The sequence below is a fragment of the Lichenostomus cassidix genome, chromosome 2 (genome assembly GCF_008360975.1).
Source record: "Lichenostomus cassidix isolate B80296 chromosome 2, HeHo_3.0, whole genome shotgun sequence".
NCBI lineage: Eukaryota > Metazoa > Chordata > Aves > Passeriformes > Meliphagidae > Lichenostomus > Lichenostomus cassidix.
The window spans coordinates 70527292-70547974 of record NC_139482.1 but is presented as its reverse complement, the minus strand read 5'-3'; the positions used below and the strand labels follow the sequence as shown (position 1 = coordinate 70547974).

General features: G+C 43.3%; 1 protein-coding gene across 8 annotated transcripts in view; it reads right to left on the bottom strand.

Annotated features, from left to right (window-relative positions):
• Positions 1 to 512: 512 nt before the first annotated feature.
• RNF152 (ring finger protein 152) overlaps positions 513 to 20683 on the bottom strand; it is a 44341-nt gene continuing 24170 nt past the window's right edge. For 5 of the 8 annotated variants that reach the window (XM_085052083.1, XM_085052086.1, XM_085052090.1 and 2 more), the window contains one exon: positions 513 to 5043. In XM_085052083.1, coding sequence (XP_084908209.1) covers positions 4274 to 4885 — 612 coding nt within the window. In that variant the 5' untranslated portion in view covers positions 4886 to 5043 and the 3' untranslated portion in view covers positions 513 to 4273. The other 3 variants (XM_085052089.1, XM_085052088.1, XM_085052087.1) reach the window with 3 other exon arrangements.

The window sequence follows — 20683 nt, the reverse complement described above, 5'->3', positions numbered from 1 at the left end:
AAACCATGTACGAATTGTTTCGTTTTGGTTCAGCCCTGCTGTGAATGTGACAAAACTAGCATGTAATATTGACCATTTCTACTCCAGAAAAGCATCTGCACTATCAAAAAAAGCTGGCTGCCCGTGACTCCAGCAATAATGTGACTGGGAAGGGGTGCTCAAGGGAAGAGGGAACCAGGGTACTAGTCTGTACAATGCAAGCTTAAGTGAAGGCTAACAATCCCTCACTTCCTTAAGCTGTATGTTTACTTAAAATTTTTAATTTGATTAAAACAGAAAAAAAAGTTTTGCGGCTCAGGAGTCATCAGCTATAATTCTGTATTCCACACTAATTAAATCATGAATGCCCCTTTACTATTTACCATAACCCATACTTTACACATTGCCTTAAAACGCTGAGTGATGAATTTCAGCCACCCTCTCATAGAACACAGAGCAATTCTGCCAAATTCCCTTCCATGCTCTTCATCTGATGGCAAAGTAACAGAGGAACCATAATTCACTTGCTATCATTCTTTTCCTGCTAACATTTTATTCAGACTGAGCTTCATTAATAAAGATGAAACTTTGGACTCATGACTGCTCCATGTTTACAAAACATACAGGCTCCTTTACATCTTGTTTAAGCATGAACAATCACTGAACACACAATTTCCTAAAAAAATCCTGCATACCAAAATTGCATATTTTGAATTTTTAAAATTCACTAAACAAAATTTCACAAAGTGAACCCTAAAGTCTGTTTGCCAGCAAAGCACAAGCCAACGATGGAAGTTGGGACCAACCAGGAAAAAAGCTGAAGCTGGACCCCAACACACACATCCTTCCTATTAAACAAGCAAATAAATACACATTCATACAGAGTAATGTGCTCTAAAAATGCAGGTGCTTGAATAATTACCCACACATTTTAGCATAAGTTTTGGTTTCTCAAACAGTACTGCGTCACAGTAAGTTCCTGTCTTTCTTTTTGGTGGAATTGGGCAGTGACTTCTTACTGGACACCAGAGAACAAAAGCTAACCCGGAACCTGATGATTTTGGAACAAGTCCAAATGTGTTTCTCCACAGAGGGAAAATTACAAAGACAAGGCTGTTTTTTAAAATAATAATTAAAAAGAATTAGCAGTATCACTTTTTAATGCCAGGTATTGAACCAAGGAATGGGACAGACTGCACTGCATTTTTAAAGTAGCATGACTATTGACATACTTGAGAAACATTTTAACACTGTATATTACAACAAACTATTTAGTTCATTTCTACACAAGTCAGCAAAAAAGCTAGGTGATCTAACATATATAACAGCTGCAAATTTAAAATTCTAGTCACAGTCTAAAGCCAGAACCAAAACTTTTCCAGAACTCTTATTTATAAAAAGGAATGAACATACACACCATGCGCGTACACGCAGGCAAAAATCTTGAGGTTTTACTTATTGCTCTTACACAAGGCTGTGAGCAGGCAAATGTCTGGATCAGAAATTAGGTCAAACATGCATTTTAGCAGGCACAAAAAGTACAGGAAATTCATATTAACGAAACAATGTACTGTGTTACATAGTACAGGATGGTATTCTGCTAATATAACACTTACATCATTAATTCCGGATAAACTCCAGGTCTGCCTGTTGTATAATGTGTTATGCAGTGTGGTATTTTAACCTAATTTCTGATTCCTCTTTTATTCTGCACTCTCCACGTGGAGGTGAAGAGGGCCTTTCTTTGCAATGCCAGAGAATCCTCGGCCTCAAGAGCTTCAGTCAGGCAGGTACGGCTGGAAGGAGGTAACATTACCACTGTGTCACCAGGACCTGCTCCTTGACTGCCTCGTGGTTTGTGCATTCACTGACAACTCAGATAAACAAATGCAGAAGCTGGTGCAAAACACATCAGTGCCATTCTCAGAGCATCATTCACCTATGCCATATGCTTCTGGTACACCCAGCAATTGATACAGGATAAGGTAGTAGAGAGTCAAGTCCTGTGTCTGGTCAATTCCTCAAGAGTCTTATAAAAGGCAGGATTTTTTGTGAACTGGCTTTCCTTTTACACAATAAGCAGCATAGCATGGATGTCAGTAGAAATCTGGCTACCTACTGGCAACAAGAGACAAGCACGTTCACAAGACACATTTGGGAATACCTGGTGTTCCCTACTGCAACCAAATGAAAACATGCTGCGGAGAGGTGTCCATGTAATTACAATATTTGCAAGCCAGGTTCAAGACATACTGCACATGGGCCTTTTCATAAAAAAGGCATTGAGTGTTATCTGAAGACTTTTTTTTTTTGCTGCGCTATGCATACCTCTGACAGTAGATAAAAAATCAGCACAATGGTTCCTCTCCATACATGACCAAACACACATCATAACAACTAAGCACCCTATATTCTACTCTTCAGTTAATGGGAATCAAGGAGGAAAATGGTAGTTTAGGAAGGGAAGGGAAGGAAAGAAAATCCAGCATGAAGTTAGAGGTATGTTCCTGACACAACTCTGAGCTGAGAATTTTTATTATGAACCAGCAACTGGATTTTGTGACAGTATCAGAAAACCAAGGACAACTGTGGGGCCAACTTGGGCACTGCATAGTCAAAACTATGTTACAAAATGGCATTCAGCAATCTCTAAGAATTAGAAAGAGCAGTAGGTAGACAACAAGAGGACACACTTCAGGGAGGTTATGCCTTGTATGCACAGAAAGAAGCAGTGCAAATCAACAGATTTGTCTGTCTTATTAAAGGTCTCTCATGTGCCCCTTGATCCAACCCCTAATCTCACGTAAGTTTCAGCTTTCAGACTTGCCAAATACCCAAACTCACACTGGGCTCTATTTTACTTATGAGCAGTACTACTAAAGCTAGTGGGACTGCTTAGAGCAAGGCGCTACTGCAGTGAACATTCAGGAATTTGGCTCTTCCCAAGAAGTCAACTGCAAATGACTGGAGTTTCACGACAGTCACAGGTGGAGGGAGACACTTCCTGTGTTTGTTTTTTGAATCTGTCCTTATGAACATCAATATTAATAAGACTGAAACACTGGAAAAGGCTCTGTTATGCTCACCCAGATGTTCTGACACCAGGACAGCCACAGCAGTTTACAAGGGGTGGACCACCCAGTAAAAGGTTAGGCTGGCCTGGGTTCTTCTCCCAGATACATCACTGCCTCTTACTAGATGACAGCATACAAGAGTCCTTGGTCTCAGATTCAATGGTGAAGCTTTCTTAGAGCAACACCTCTGTCACATCACCCATGAGTGCACACCTGCATCTTCTAAGAAAGAGGGAGGCAAAATAGGTCTAAATTCTTTAAAAACAACTAAGAAAACCCAACCTCTAGAAAAAGGAAAAAAAGAACGATATGTTATCACATCCTCACAGGAGTCCTAGGACTTCTCATGACCACTTCTTCACTAATGGCTATGACGGCCATGTCATCAGGAAGTGTGCAGCCAGACTGGAGGTAAAGCAGCATGTCCAATGTTCACCATGCAAAGCCATCCTTCACATAAAGCCAGTTAGGCAGAACAATTTTGACTGCATTTTTAGGTACTCCTCCTAGCCCACTTTGCTTCCCTTCTTGGAAGCTCCTTCAAACAAAAGATGCTGGAAATACCACTTCCCTGTAGTTGAAAGAAATGGGGAAAACCAGGCAAAAAACAGACACCAAGGAAGGAAATCATTGCTTGTAAAATGCTTCCTTTTAAAAACTATTGTACGACTCCCTAACTTGGTTTAATTAATGTGCCATTTAAGACATATAAAACGCTTTACCAGCTAAACAATGTCTCTGTTTTACGAGTCTCCCTCCCTCCCATTAAAAACTAATGCATGTGTGGACTGGTATTGAACACCTCGTACAGTTGTGCGCCAGTTCTAATTTAATTCTGCGTGGAACAGTTTTGATTTCAATATACTGTGTTTAAAGAAGAGCCCATACTGTATACTTCACAGCATAACCAGCTACATAGAGATCCTTAATCCCGCAACACAATAAAAAAAGATCACTGTGAAGTTGCAGTCCCTTTGATAAATGGTCACGGTGACACATGCAGTCCTCCTCAGTGCCACTGCCGCCAGACACGGGACGTGATTTTCTCCACAGGCTGCCGAGAGGCCTGATGCCACCCCTCCGGGGCCGCGGCCAGGCGGGCACCATTGTCCCGGTGCACAGCGTCCTGCAGTCACTGGGGAAAGCTGCACGGAATTGTCTCGCTCAATACCACCACCACCGACCCGACCCGACCCCCGGGGAGCACAGCCCCCGCCGCCTCAGCCGCAGGAGATCACCGTGAAGCGCTTGGAAATACACGACATGTTGTGGAGGACGATGCCCAGCAGGAAGACCAGGACGCAGGCCACCAGGATCACAGTGCACACCCCCGACCAGGTGGAGCTTTTCACAGCGCCTCTCCGGTCCGGCTCCTCGGCTCCCGCCTCGGCGGGAAGGCCGCCCTGCAGTGGCTGCTGCTCCGCGGGGATCGTCACCACCGTCAGGGACTTCTGCTGGCTGCCGGGCAGCAGGCGGCAGCCAATGTCTCCCGGCAGGAGCGCCCGCTCCTTGGAGAGAGGCAAGGGCAGCATGTAGCACCCATTGCTGGGCAGTTTGATGAAGACGGGGGTGTGCTCCGAGGTGTGGGGGATGGCGATGACGGCGATCACCTCAGGGTCATCGGGCAGCTGTGACACAGAGTAGCCCGGAGGCAGCTTGGTGATGCCGCGGCACCAGGGGCAGCGCAGGTCCTTCTGGCTGGTCCTCATCTGCTGCAGGCACACGGAGCAGCAGGTGTGCTTGCAGTCCAGCAGCTTGGGCCGCCGGCGGGGGCTGTAGTAGTTGAAGCAAATCTGGCACTCTAGCAGAGAGTCCTGGGATAGTGTCTCCATGGTGGGCGGCGCAGGGAAGCGCAGCAGCCCCTGCGGTGAGCCTCACCCTGACACCACCAGGCGAGGGGTAGCAGCCTTCCCACCACTTCTCCTCGGGGCAGCACCAGGCGGCAGCTACGGAGAGCACAGGAAAACCTCTGGCCTGAAACCTTCAGTACCTGAGACAAACAGAAAAACGTGAAGGAACAGGTTACTCACAGGAAACCATAGGAACAAAAGAGTCCAGCCAAGGGACAATGAAAACTAGCACTGACTTAGTTATCTGCTGGGAGAAAAAAAATTGTGATCTTTCACTGGAAAGCAACTTCCCACCAGCTTCACCATACAGCCCAGTGGCAAAACTTCAGCTCAGTCATCAGTGCTATCACTAGGGTTCCCCTTATTTTTTTTTCCAGTTTCCCAGCAATCAAACCCCCATCAACCCATCAGTCCACCACTCAGTTATATTTATGCCCACAACAGAGGTGGCTGTATAGTTCACTAGCTAGGTCCAACAGCAACTACCCCCTGTCATATTTTCAGGATTTTTCAGTCCTTCCCGCACCAAAACAACTGTTTTCATTTAATCCTTTAAATCCCTGAGGATTTTTAGCTATTTGGCTCAACGGCTAAGTCTGCATGAAAGGTAGGGGAAAGAAAAAGTATGTTTAAATGGAAGTATTTCCACAGGCTGCTGAACTTGTGCCTGTGCATGAATGAGCAACCAAGCAACTATACTGCAACACCTACAATTGCACATAATGAAAAGGAATGGTATCATTTTCAGTCAAATTAACTGTTTGCTCAGTCACACAAGCAGCTTGTTGAACATGGCCCTCTGAAAAATAAACCTTCTCACTAATGAAAACCTCACCCAAGACAAAAGTCTCTGTTTAGACCCAGGACGACTGAACACCACAAAGAAGAGAAATAAAACAGAATAACAGAAAGGAAGATAATGCACTGAATTAAAAGCAAATTCTTACTAATCTTGTTCTAAACTATTCCTTACAAAAGGATTCCCTTTATACTTCCCATTTTCCCATTTATTACTTACATCTTTGCCCAAAAAAAAAAAAAAAAAAGGCATCTGTGTTTACTTTCACAGTGTGTAGTTTAGCTTTGTTTGATTTTGGTCACTCCAACACAATTAATAATGAAGGGGTGACAGTTTTACACCACTATACACTTCCTTCCTTCCTGTGTTTGAAGAAGTATCAGCCTGAATTTGCACCCAGAGAACAAAATAAAGAAAACCCAAAATATTTGCAGGATGGCCATCGATCTTCTCTTATTGCAATGTTATTGCCAAACTGAAGTTAACACCCAAAGACCACAACTTTCAGAGGACATTTTCCTTTCTGTACAGTGATTTCTTGGTCTTCTCTGTAGATTATAACAACTAGGTTGCAACAAAACTAATCAATGGGTGATGTCAGTAAAACAAATACTGTAGCACAAGAAGACAGGCATAGATGTGGGGTTTGCAATGCAGGACAGCGCTCTGGACCTCACTGTCCTGTATCCTGATTCTGGCAGTCACCTGTATTTGAATAGGGAAAACAAAATTCACGTCATCTCTTCAGATGCTGATGACTGAGATCACCGACACTGGCAGAACTGGCCCTGCTGCTGATTTTGTAACAGCAGTGGATTTTGGCTTACAAGACACTTCAACAAATATGCAGTGATAATCCTGACTCAGGAGGGAACAGGGGTTGGTGTTAAGAAGGCAGGAGCTTCTGAAATCCATGCAATGGCTGCAGGGAGAACTGGCACATGCTGTCCACCAGCACTTTTGGGATGCTTTATCTCAATGTGGCACAGAGGCCACTGCTGAGAGAGATTCTCACCATCACGAAGCCCATGGACACCTGCTCCACACCAATGCTGTGCTACACAAAGGAGTCAGACAGTCCGTGTGCTGGGGAGCTGAACACTGCTGCACAAGGGGCTATACATCTGCTGCCTGTGTGCAGCCCACACCAGGCAAAGTGGAAGAAAATTAGGAGAGGTTTTATCTTCTTTATTCCCTTATCCATTACTATCTCCATATCCCTATGGTACAGGCACACACAAAGGAAGACTATCAAGAAAGGAGCTGACATGATAATAGATTAACATGCAGCCGAGAGAAAAATGGAAGGGAGATATTCATGATGCTGGGCAATTTCTGGCTGAAAAAAAAAATTCAAGAGACAAAGGCCAGAATAGAAATTAGTTATAGGAACTCAGGAATGAATCACTGAAGCCACCAGATCCAGTTTTCAGCCACAAGCAACCCAACAGATTTGCATTTTGCACAGAAGTATCCATACAAAATCTGCAGTCATGCACCGTCCAAGTCAAAGTTGAGCACCGACATTACAAGACACAACTCTCACCTGGCTTTATCTGCAAATCTATCAAAAAACCTCAGATATAACAATACTGCAGTATTATTACAAGAAAAATTCACAATGAGCAGAAATTCAAAAATGAAGGCTTATCATAGAATCACAGAATGGCCTCAAAGATCATCTTGTTCCAACCCCCCCCCCTGTGGGGAAGGACACTTTCCACTAGACCACATTGTCAGAGCTCCACCCAGCCTGTCTTGAACACTGCCAGGGATAGGGCATCCACAACTTCTCTGGGCAACCTGATCCACTGCCTCACCACCCTCACAGTAAACAATTTTTCCTAATATCCAATCTAAACCTACTCTCAGTTTAAAATTATTCCCCCTTGTCCTGTGACTATTCTGCCCAAGGACAGAATGGAGGTAACTCCTGCAGATATCAATCAGTGTCTCTGCAAGGTTAAGATAGGACTTACCATCTGCATGACATAAACTGTTCATACCTTCCCAAAACGTCTCAAATAACAATCAGAGGCCTGGATCAGCAGTAATGACCAGTAATCAGAGGTTAGTATGATTCCTTCAGAACATAACTAAAGACAAGTTAAAGAGTAGCCACAGCCATCTAACCCCTTGGCCTTTGCTGACATTGCCTTGTTCAAAGGTTGGACATGTAGCTTCACAGGTGCAATAGAACTTTATTTCCAGCCATAAAACCCTCTTGCACTCTGCCACAGCTCAGTTTGGGGATAAAAGAAAGTCAAGCCATCATCTACAGGAAGAATCTATTTGAAAAAAACTTGCAGTATGTAGCTAAGAAGGAAAAATCCATGGGAGCTCTCAGTACTCTTCTAACACTTCACTTTAGTAACTATGCCAAGATGAGATCTCCTCTTGGACAGGGGACTGAGCTCTTCAGTTTGTGCTCAGTGCACCCTCACACCAGCTGAAAGTACTGAGCTGTCACAGGTGAACAGCTCATTCAAAGCTCACCCAGACTGGACTCTTCTCTGTGCTTCAGGCACAAAGATGGAGAGGCAGCCAGGACTGCACATGAGGGCACGGCTGACATCCAAGTATCAGCCAAAACCACTGTTGTGTCATTTGCTCTCATCACACAGTGACACCCAAGATGGGCAAGGGGACTGTTGCCAGGAAAACAGAGGGGTGGGGGGGAAGCAGAAAATACTGTCAGGGAATATCCATAAGTCTCTGCAAAAGAGACAGCACATATGTATGCATGGATAGGGCACACATGTGGAACAGCGCTGGAGACTATGACAGTGAAACCACACACACAGAAGCAACTGCAGCTGCAAATAGTGACTCTGCCTGGCACAAACCTGACAGCAACTGGAAGCTCTTCAGGGCTGAGATTTAACTTGTAACACAAATAAAAACTAAGTGGAAATGAAAATCCACAAGCCCCATAACTCATGTGTCAGAAAGGTGCAGCAGGAGCAAAGGAAGCAAGGGACAGGCCATGAAAAGAATCATCAGGCAACCGCTCTGCCTGCCCTGCACTCTCTTTCCTTTACCGTACATCTGCCCAATATCCACAAGGTTGCTGCTGGCCAGCAAGGAGAGAAATTCACAAGCAGTTACAGAGACCCAGGGAGAAACCTGCAAAGCTGATGATCTGTGCAGCAGTCAAGTGGCTGAGAGCGTGGCACAAAGGTCCTACTTGAAGATTCAGGCTGCCCTCTGCACAAGCCATGAGTTTTTCCAACTTTATGACTCAAGAGCAGTAAAGCTCTGAAGAATAAAACAAATATTTCATCTGTCTGTCAGTCATGCTATCTGTTCTGCCAGTACTTTGCTGGAGACCACAGCAGAGATCCAAGTTCTCTTTATCTGGGTGAGCAGGAGACCAGGAATGCCAAGGCATCAGCTTCCTACTCCCCAGGAAGCTGAAGGGGGATTTTCTGGTTTTACTATTGACAGCTTCCCAGCACAATGTGGGAGTTGCTATGGAAGGTGAGCAGATGAAGGCCACTGTAGCTGTGACAGTGACAGGAAGAAAGCACAGGTTTGCTCTGTACACACACTAACTATAAACTGGTCCCCAGCTGGGCAGGTCAGAAAAGACAGCTATTTTTGGAACCCAATGCAAAGGAAGACACTGAACAGCCATGCCCAGAGCTCTATATAAAATCAGAGAACACAGTAATTAATGCAAAATCCTTGCCTAGCAAAATTGGGGGTTTTTTCCTATGTATGGATAGCCCCTTTGATATTAAGCAATGGAAACCACAGCCTTGAAGAGGTGCCACCTTCACTGAAGGACTCAGAACTATCTTCACACATACTTCCTAGTAAGTTACTAGGGCCCAAAGTTATATTAACTTGAAAACCCCAAAAATATACATCAGTGCTGCCTGTGCAATCCAATACAATTCACAGATGATTAAACATCATATAACATTTTGAAAGACTGGCTCTGGGGCATGCTGATGTAGTTAACTGATCACTGAGAGAAAGCCTCAAAAACTTTGCACAGACTTACACACAGATTTAGGCGGTCTACTTGCTGTACAGCAAGGTTATAACAGAATTTCAGCAAGGCAGTGCATTGACAAGACTTCACCTTTCCCGAGGAAGGTTCATTATGTAAACTCCCCAAACACATTAACAATTCTTTGGCAGTATTACTGAGTATGTATGATTTATGAAGAAGAAAGAATCATTCATTTTGGCTGCCCTTAGGCTGTAAAGGAGATGGGGTGAGGAGGGAGTGCTGTTCTCAATAGGGGAACTAATTGCAAGAATCATGTGTCCACAGATAGGGAAGAAATGTGTGCTAGAGTCACTTCAAACAGATAATGAGGAGGAAGGAACATATTTAATATTTGGAAGCATTTCTGCCACAAAAATTCAGCCTCCGTGAACATTTTTCACAAAGTCATGTTTGGACAAAGCACACTCAGGCTACTGCAAATGCCCAGGATGTACTACCTGATTTCCCCCGAATATCCTTCACTAAATGATCTTATTTATTTTTAGGCTGTTCTTGTAGCGCTAATTACCATAGTAACTGAGAACAGCACAACGAATAATTAATTTATTCATCACAATACCCTTGTTAAGAGACAAGTATTATCATCATTATATTCTTTCATCATCTAAGAAAAGAAGTGCTGAGAGACGAAGCAGTTGGCCCAAGGTCATGCAAGCACCACCCAGATTGCCTCAAAGTTCCTGTACCATTTCATCACAACTCCTCACCTCATGAGCCACAGGGCAGAGGTGACAGACTCCTTTCTGCAACAAAGCTCAGCAATCTATTTTTACCCACCTCTTTCAGCTGGCAGCATCCCCATGCTATGCCTCGGATTTGGGGCAGGGGGAGGCTTTCATTAAACATATCAGCTTTTTCACACATAATGAAAAATACAAGAGCCTGTACTTCACAAGCTAAGTAACTCCATGGGCATCGTTCATCCACCATGCAGATTACAACTGAGAGACCATATGCATTTTGAGGGACATAAAGCTAACAAGACAAGAAAGTCAATCCATTCTTCTCTCCAGAACTACCTATTTTCCAGGAACCTTCCAGTAATCCAGGCAGCCTACACCCACCATCCTTTTCATTTAATTATTCACAATTGCACAGAAATATTGCAGAACAAAAGTGTTTTAATTTAGCCAAAGCCTCAGCCACTGCAAGCTCAGTCGCTGCTCCTTTAGCTTTAAGTGCAGCCCTTGCCAAGATAAGCATCAGGTATACACAGTCCCAGGTGCATAAAGCCACAAAAAATAAAGCTGATGAAACTGTGATATAGAAGTCTACAATATCCTATGAAACAGCACCAGGGGATCCATGCTGATGGATAATCTGCACTGGATGATCCTGACAGCACACATCAGACAGAACACTAGTTGTCCTGCCTCTCAGGCAGCTGAGAAACCAGTGGTGGATCACAAAAAAGGAGCCTAGTTGCAAGGTATCATTCCACAGTATTTACCTTAGAAATTGTCACCAGCCAGCCCTAGGAAGAGGAGACAGAGGCAGAAAGGTCACCTACAGAAATGTAATGAGATGTAGACGTTTCTAGGTTTGGAGCAAAAACAGATCAGGTGAAAACACCCGCCTTTGGTGTTTAGAGAAAACAGAGAGAGACTCACATGCTGCTCCGTGTTCCATCTCACATCACCAGCTGCGCTGCTCCCTCCTTTTATCTGCAAACTTTGACACGTCCACATTCCCTGCCTCCAAAGACCTTATTTTGGTCAAATATGACCAGGATAAGCTGCACTTTGTTCCAACAGCAAACACTACTAATCACCTGCAACGTGCCAGGTCAGCAAACATTTCATCATGCTGAGGCAGAACGTACAGCTATGCTCATCAGACAGTTTCACATGAGGCACTTTACAAGTGAAAAACAGCTGATATTAAAACATCCTCTGAAATATGCTCGTTTCAAACAGGCACAGACAGAGGGCGGACAGCTTTCCTCACCACATAGCCTCTCAGCAGCCCTCTGTGCAGGTGATCCTTGAGGCCAGGCAGTGGGAGCATGAACTGCTCCTCACCAGCCCAACTCTGGTATGTCTGCAGCTTTTTGACAAGGTCAGTTGTCAAGCTGTCCCAGAGCTATGGTTCCCTAAATCTCCTAGTCCCTCTCCATCCTGGCAGAGCATCCCCAGGTGCAGCTCTGCCCTGCTAAACAGAGTGTGATGACACTTCTCACCATTCCTGATGTTTTAAGTTTCTCTTCTCTCCACGGAGGGTGCATTGGCAGGATGAAAGACCTGACCGCGGTCCTAAGACACACCACATGTGAAAATTTTCCAGTGCAGGATATAAAAAGGTTCCTCGCATTTTGCAAATAAACAAAGTCTCCAGCATTCAAAGCATCCCAAGGGATGATGCTCATTTCTACAGCCCACTCTGAGCACAATGCTTGCAAGGCCATTAGCACATCCTCAGTTCTGCTGCCTGCTCTTAATTATGCCTGACTCACTTCTAAACCCCAGGATGAGAGGAATTAAAAGCCAGGTTTTTCCACTACCAAGTGAGAGATCCATTTGCCATTCAAACCCACATCATAAGGAACGGTGGTAAAAGGTGTGGTGTGAAAAGAATTCTGCCTCTCAGCCCTGAATAAAAGCACCACCAGTAGCCATTTATGACCAGGACATAAGGGGCAAGTGGTTAGGTAGTTGGCAAAGACAGATTTAGAAGCTGCTTCCCTAACTTAAAGTGAGGTCACAAGTTAAGTCATTGAGTCCAAAATCCTACAAAATACCACGTGAGCTATTGGTGCTAAACTCACACTCAGTAACAGCTTTCAAATGCAATGTAACATCCCCTTTCTAATGGATTTTCACTTATGGCAATATGACATAATACTGTGGCATTCAAACTGCTGAGAGAGGCATGAAGCACCTGATCACTGAAATTAAAATTTTACTCTCCCATTAGAACTTTATGCTTCATCTGCCATTGATAGAATTTGCCTGATATCTAAATAGAAACTTAATTAAAAGATTCTTTCCTCCCTCCCCTGAGGATCTGGTATTAGACTTACAAAATACACCATCAAAAAAATTAATCTTAAATAAAGCTCAAATACAGACTTTTCTCACTGATACAGGTCAGTGGGTGACTGAGTCTATTAAGACACTGGTCTATAATTACAGGAGAGACTGCTACAGCTCTCCAAGGTCATTGAGTGGATTTTGATAAAACTAGGACAAAATCTACCTGCCTGTGGGCCCAAACAGGGAGGAAAGGAATCAATACTCACATGTTCATACACTGCCTATACAACGCAAAAACTGAAAACTGGATTTCACACTCACCTCAGGAAACAAAAGCCCTTCAAATGACAGTTTTAATTGCTGTGACTGCTCTGTGCCCCCACCTCGTACTGCCTCCCCTACCTGCTTAATATGGTTTATGCTCTCTGCACTCAGCCAGCGCAGCTTCCCAAGGATGTGACTGTGCGATCCACATTACTGAAGAGCACTGAACATGGCTGTTCTCAAGGCCTGGGATGGCCTGGGGTTTGTTTTCTCCAAGTGCAGGAAGGGGTTGTTTCTTTTTTTGGCTTCAGAAAAAGTGGGGGGGAAAAGCACAACAGACCTAGGGGAGTCCAAGTAATACATTATTTTACAGTGAAATAGATGGGATTAAGAAACTGGAATATATTAAAAGCCCCACAATGATAAGTAAGGAAATTCTCTTCTTTCATAGACCATAATTAGTAGAATAAGGTCTGAAGGAGATCAGAAGGGCACAGGGAGCTTTTTTCATCTTTTTACCTTTCTCCTGCAATCTGCTAAGTGGGCAGCACAAAGGAGTAAAGCCCACTGTTTATCAACAGAGAATGTGTAACAGCTGTGCCAGCACCAAACCACCACTTCCATGAGTTTATCTTCACAAGAGAGTGGAAGATAGCCAACTAATATGCCTCCTCAAGGTCAACGGCTCTGTCATTTCGTAATGCAGACAAATCGTGATCTTTATGAAGTTTTGGCCTCTGATAAGCGCTACAGCTACTCCAGGTCGCGGCACTGGTCATTCTGGTTTGCAGATTACACCAGAAGGAACTGGAACTGATCCAAAAGCTCCTTGCTTATTGGAAACTAATCATTCACCCTGTAACATTCTGTCAGCTAGTAATATTAATACCACCCTCACTTCCTGGATTTTGGGAACAGTCCAACTCTCACTGCAAATATGGATCACAAGCAGAGTTAGATCAAGCCTGAACTGCGTAATATTGATGATTTCCTATTTCATGATTTATCTCTCTGTCTTTACACCAGTAAAATCCTCCAAAGAGATTTAGCAGGCCATACCAGATAAATAATTACTTCCAATACTTTTCCAAACCACATGTTTCTATCTGTGACTATGAACACTGCACAAGCTCCAGTTCAGACAAGTTACAAAGCACATGACCTGACATTAGCCACAGAAGTTAATGGGATGGATGACACATGCTCTTGAGGTCAGTTGCACATTTACGTACTTAGCAGATGAGCCATCAACACATAACACTGTGCCAGCAGCCGCAGGTAGATCAAGGTAATCTCCAAGTGCTGACACCTTTGCTTCCCCTACTCCACCCGGAAAAGGTGCAACCTGAGGAAACAATCCAACCTTTCCAAAACAGCTCCAACTAAACAAACTGGTTGCACATCAACCATCCCAACCAGCTCCACACTGCCACACAAAGCCCCAGTACCACCAGGCGAAATTGCAGATTAGTGGTGAGACAACAAACTGATAACGGGAAAGGCTCCCAGCTCTCTCCATGTCCATGCACACACCCATGACAGAAACAAGACTCCTAAAGATGGACTTTTAGAACGAAGCCTAGAACAGAGTGAGGGCATTTGCAGTGAGTCTCTCCATCACCTGAACCAGCACTGTTTTCAGACAAAAGTAGTCTTGCAGCGAAGCAAAGCAGTGCTCTCTCTCTCAAGGGCAACAATCATAACTCAGGTTAGCACTACCACAACCCTCTGGTGGGCTGAGATAAATTCCAGCTCTGGGACACTGAGCTCACAGCTGCAGAGCTGCTACCCCTTCTGATGTGGCAGCCACGCTGCAGTGGGGACTGGCAATTGGCTGCTTAAAAAATGCTCAGGCACGGGAAGATAAACTATTCCTGCCCACATTATGTGAAACCTACTGTTGCTTTCCTTCACAGAGATGGTACTCAATTCCAAGAACCACTCCCGTAGCTGCACGAAATTTATCAAACCTGCCAAGCTTTGTCAAGTCGAATTTCATTCTTTACAATGAGTTTGAAAGTTTGGGCCAGACATCACCCACCCTACTTCCGCCAGTCAAAGTCTGCTTTTGAAACATCCTAGTGTGAAAACACCCTCCATTTGGCAGCACTTAAACCAACAGCTTACAGCGTTTTTGCTGTAGGAAGGAGTGCAAATACTCAGAAAGGATTGTGTTATGCCACATTAGAGCAAAACAATCAAAGTGAAGCAAACTGCTTCACACCACTTAATTTTGTGTGTGGTTCCGCAGGCCTTGCTATGTAACAGCACAACCAACTTAGGCAGGGAAACTAACATAATACTGCTAATGCTCAACACATCATCACACTCCTGATAAGTCTATGGCCACAGTGAGTCCTAGGCCTACAGGAGTATGGACAATCAAGTCAATATTCAGTAAAAAGAAGGCTGCTAGACCCTTTTTTCCAAAGAAAAGCCTGAAAACATGAACTTCAGAAGCCCCAGATCCCAGTTAGGTAGGACCCCTGAACTTCACTCTCTGATTTTCACGCCAGTCTCATGATTTATGCATGAGAGTCAGAGCTAACTAAAGAAATGAAGTTTTGAGGTGAACAAATTCATTGGCAGTTTCAGATAAAATTATGCAAATACTTTCTCCTTCGGCAAAAATGGAAATTTCCATTAACACGTCAGCTCATTTCAACTTCTATTTCAATTTGACTGTTTTCTTTCAGAAGAAATTTACAAAGAGGTAATGTAAAGGGCAAACAAAGCTTTTTGTACTGACTCTGGAATAAATTTTCTTCTGATACGGTCAGCCACTGGGTAAGTCAGAAGTGTCTCTCACACTGCTTTACCACTGAATGTGAATTGTTTAAGTTTAGTGGTACACCATGATCTTTTTTCTTTCCTGCTCTAAAACAAATGCAAATGAGACCCACTCTAACTATCAGCAGTATTTTCATAGAAGTGTGTTTTCAGTAATTGTTATTCAGCTTTTCTTGGCTGTTGGCTGAAAAATAAAATCATGACATGGAGCATTTTCAACATACAAGCTATGTTTTACGATGTGTCTGAAAGCTGAAGAGGACTACGTGGTCAGCTGGATTGCTGGTTTTTACAACTGTCTCTTGCAAAGGATCTGAAGGATCTTACAGTGAAATGGCCGGTGGTTCAGGGATTCTCTACCCCAAAAAAAAAAAAAAAGTTACACTCATCCCAGTGTTCACAATACATTCCAAAATCATTAATTACTTTTGAAGACCTACATCAGACATTCCTCGGCCCTTATTTCCAACATATATTTCACCTTGAATTCTGTGTTCAGTTCTGGTACCCTCACTACAAGAGGAACATTGAGGTGCTGAAGTATGTCCAGACAAGGGCAATGGAGCTGGTGAAGGGTCTGGAACACAGGTCTCATGAGGAACATCTGAGTGAGCTGGGGTTGTTTAGCCTGGGGAGAAAAGGGCTCAAGCAAGACCTTATTGCTCTCTAAAACTGGTTGAAAGAAGGTTGTGGTGAAGTTGGGGTTGGTCTCTTCTCCCAGGTGGCAAAATGAGAGCAAATGGCCTCAAGTTACACCAGGGGAGACTTAGATTAGATGCTAGAAAAAATTTGTTCACAAGAAGGACTGTTAAGCATTGAAACAAGCTGCCCAGTGAAGTGATGGAGTCACTGTGCCTGAAGTATTTAAAAGATGTGGAAATCAAGCACCTGGGGACATGGTTTAGCAGTGAACATGGCAATGCTGAGTTAATGGTTGGATTCAATGATCTTAAAGGCTTCTTCCAACCTAAACAACTCTGTGACTCTATTCTATGCAACATCACACAGAACAGCAGTTGGAAACCAAAGAAGTGCCTTAGGGACAGCTCACTAAGGAAGGGAAAAGGCAAAAAGTCTAGAGAGTGTCGCACCAAGGATGTGATTGTCTAAGACACAGTGTGAATACACACAGCTTTATGCATCTCTGCAAGTTTGGACCATATTCCACCAGGCTGAGTTCTTTACTTCAGTTATATTATTATACCTGTGTCTTACAGTGGTACACTGAACATTGGCAACGCCAGTGCACACAACCAAACCGGTGCCAAAGGCACCACACTGACTTAGCACCCATTTAGGCTTTGACCCGCAGATGGAAAATCAGTGTTAAAGAACAGAACCAAAAACTGTCTCTTTTATACTGCCAAAACAAGTTCTTGGCTAGGATGAAAAAAATTTCAGCTCTGGACCCAGATCTGCTTTGTGACACAAACAACATCCCTTGCTTTCCAGCTGAAAGGTTTTCAGAATAACTTTACTGACATAATTTTTACTTTTTAGAGTTGAGCCAGTATTTTCCTTACTTTTGCCTAAGTGTCTTTACTGTCAGGTGTCTTTCAATGAAATGATTACTGCTTTGGGGTTTTTCTGCCAACCACAGAAATGATCCAAACATTTTATTAAAGCAAGACATAAATTTAAAAAAATGCTTCATATTGTGCCAAATAACAGCATGGATTGGAAAAATCATTTTCTATTTTTTAAACCACTCCTTCACACTGTGCTCTCTATTTTTTAAGCAGTGAAACCTCTGCCAGTTTCTTTCACGCCGAGTTTGCAGAACACCTGCCAGAGTGCGTTCTTTGCCAATAAACAGGATCCTTAAGTGCCGTGATGATTAAAAAAAATAACGTAAAGATCAATACAAATAATTAGTACTATTATTCTTATTATCAACATTCATGCTTCCTTGCTCTGAGCTCTCATTTTCTGGAGCAGCTGCCTCTAGAAAAGTGCGAGCAAAGAGAGAAGTGCCAGCAGGTGGCACTCCAGAATATAAACCATTAAGCACCAGGGCTCGCAGGACCGAGGAAGAGAGTTCTGCTTGGCTGTCCCACTATCCCTTTAGCACCCTTCAGGAGCTTTCCTTTAGGATGATCGCCTCCACCTCCCCTGTCCCAAACAGCAGGGGAAAAATGCTGCCAGTCCCAGCTTTCACCTTGGTGCTGGATGGGATGTATCAGCAAGCTGAGATGCACCTTGCGCAGTCATTTCTAGAAGTGAGTAAGGGGTACAGCACACCCAAAGCACTGAGCTCGCTCACTGCTTGCTCCCTGACTGAGGGGAGAGCTCCCACAGGGCAGGCAGAGATGCTTTCCCACCTTGTGCATGGAGAGGTGGCAGCATCTTGCTGCCTCCCACCACTCTCCCACACCCCTCCAAACACAGGACATAGCTGAAATAACACTTTAAGACAGCTCCACCAACAAAAAACAGACGCCAACCATTAGGAAACCAGTTATTTGGTATTTATTTTAGCTATGCCCTACACACACACAACAGCCACAGCACTCACCTGCATGGTTAGGAAGCATCACTACAGATGGTTACTCAAGGCACGGTAAAGACACCTGCCCTGCTCTGAGCCTTCTGCCTTGCCCCAACACTTGCACTCCTCCCACAGCAAAGTCAGTCACAGCGGCACTTCTTCCACTCAAACACTGTCAGTAAAGCCTCTATCCACATGTCTCACCAGCCAGAGGAAAAAAATCCACCTCAAAGATGTGGCCCACCTGGTCTTTGCATCTCTCATGCAACTCTTAACAGCAATGCTTCTTTTGCTCCTGCTGAAAACACTCCCAATCCTTCAATGTTCAAAATTAAGCCCTTTAAAACACTGTGCAGCTTGGGGGAGATAGCAGGAGGTATCCTTAAACCTAGAATGATTGTGCCCTTCTCTTACAAAACAAAATTTTAAAGAAAAACTGTGAAAGTCAGTTGTTTTGCCCAACTCTAGGCATCAAGCACAGCAGTTAACATTTAGAGAGATAATGAATTGCTTTGGTTGACAAAGACTCAATTTTCACATTGTTCTACCCTGGAAAAATTTAGACTTTAAAAGCAATGAAGGTCATAAAACTGGGTGAAATTAAAAAAAAAGCCTGCATTTTTATCAGAAGTCTTTATGAATTACCTAAAAGCTATACAAACATGGAAAATAACCAACCCTCTTGCAAAAAGCAAAGTACTTACTGCTTAAACTCTCCTTAAAGGCAAACCTGTACCATAGGATCCATCTGCTCATGTGGAAACAGCAGAAAAGATCTGTCATAAAGTAATTTCCTTTCCTCTCCTGTATATGTCAGTGGATCACTGGCATTTCCCTGCCCACTCCCTCCAAATTGACCCTAAATATAAATAGACACAAAACTGGAAAAGTTTAAGGTCATATCTGTGGATATGAGCAACAAATAAAACCAAAGTAATGTGTCCTTCTTGCAGAACAGGGCCCACAATCAATGCCATGGCATCCACTGTATTTAGGAAATTCCTTTATATCTAGAATTCCAAACTCATTTCCTCACAAGCTAGAAACACCTTTTTTCTTCATGGCTCACTAGCATCACCCACTGAAAAAGACACAGTTCAGCTCAAGGTTTATACGCTGTATGTGCTGCACACAAGTGTGCTCAAAACATGTTTTTAGAGTAACACACAAAGATGGGCTGATGACATAGGAAGAAGAATGAGGACACTTTTGTGCTTACTCTGCCTTCCTAGCTGCTATCCCACTGTGGATTTGGACCATAAAGTATTCACCTGTGGAAAAACAAATCAGGAAGCATAACTGTAACCCATACATTGAGCAGCAATGAAGTGTGCAACTGTCTGGTTATTTCCATGAAGCACCAGAGCTATTTCCAAGTTCGCAAGTCACACAGTTGTAAGAACTTTCTTGGATCTCCTGTTTCCATAGATGTCCCTGAACAGATGCCTGGATGCCCTCCTCGATATTCCACCCACCTGCTAGGGAAGCAGAACTAAGGGGTGATGAGGTTTCAGTATTCTCCTTGCTATTAGGTGCAATGAACCTCCATCTCTAATAAGCAACCCCTCTGTAGTGAGGAGACTGCACTTAGTGTGGACTCTCAGGAGCTTTAAAGTTCCCAAGCAGCAAAAAAGTAGGCAAGTGCATTGTAAGTAGGTTCAGAAAGGCACCCAAAATTTCCTGGCACTGACTAGTCAAGAGATATTAAAAGGGTCAATCCCTTTGTAAATTCTGACTTTAAATTTAGAAGAAAATATAATATTTTTAATGGAGGTAGGGGACTAAAGGGAGAACATTAGAATGAAAGCTTCTTGCTTTAAACACTATAGTTTGATCCACCTATGTTCTTTTTTTAACTTGCTTTTTGCAAATGAGCTCATATTTTGCAAGCAGACTTTCAGGCTGCTCAAAATAAAGAATGCAGGTGGAAGACACAAGTGTGAGCTGTACAACCATAAGAATAAAGGTATAAGACCTTTTTTCAGAAAAAAAATCATTAAATATTTTCATTGCCTTATGTTGATTGCATAACCCTCTAAAGAAAGCAGTAAAGGTCACTGAAATGTACAGGCCTTTGCTGACAGAAAAATGCTATTGTATATTGTTTAAAATGACACAAAAGAAATCAGCATGAATGCTAGAAATGAGACCTTTAAAGAAGTGAACTGAAAAATTTCAACTGAGCATTATATCATGGTTTAAAAATGCACACGTACAGGTTATGGACCATGGTGTCCCTTTTCATTTGAAAAAGCAACAGTATTATAACCTTACTGAAGGACAAATTTGTAGATTCTTATCACTTCTTAAAATGTCAGTGCATGATCTTTAATTTTTTTGTTCTCATTTCATAACCACCCATTAACACAGAAGATAAAGAGTTTCTCCAATGGACCACATAAAGGAGTTTCAGCCAGCAAAGGAAGCAACAGCACAGGAGTGTAAA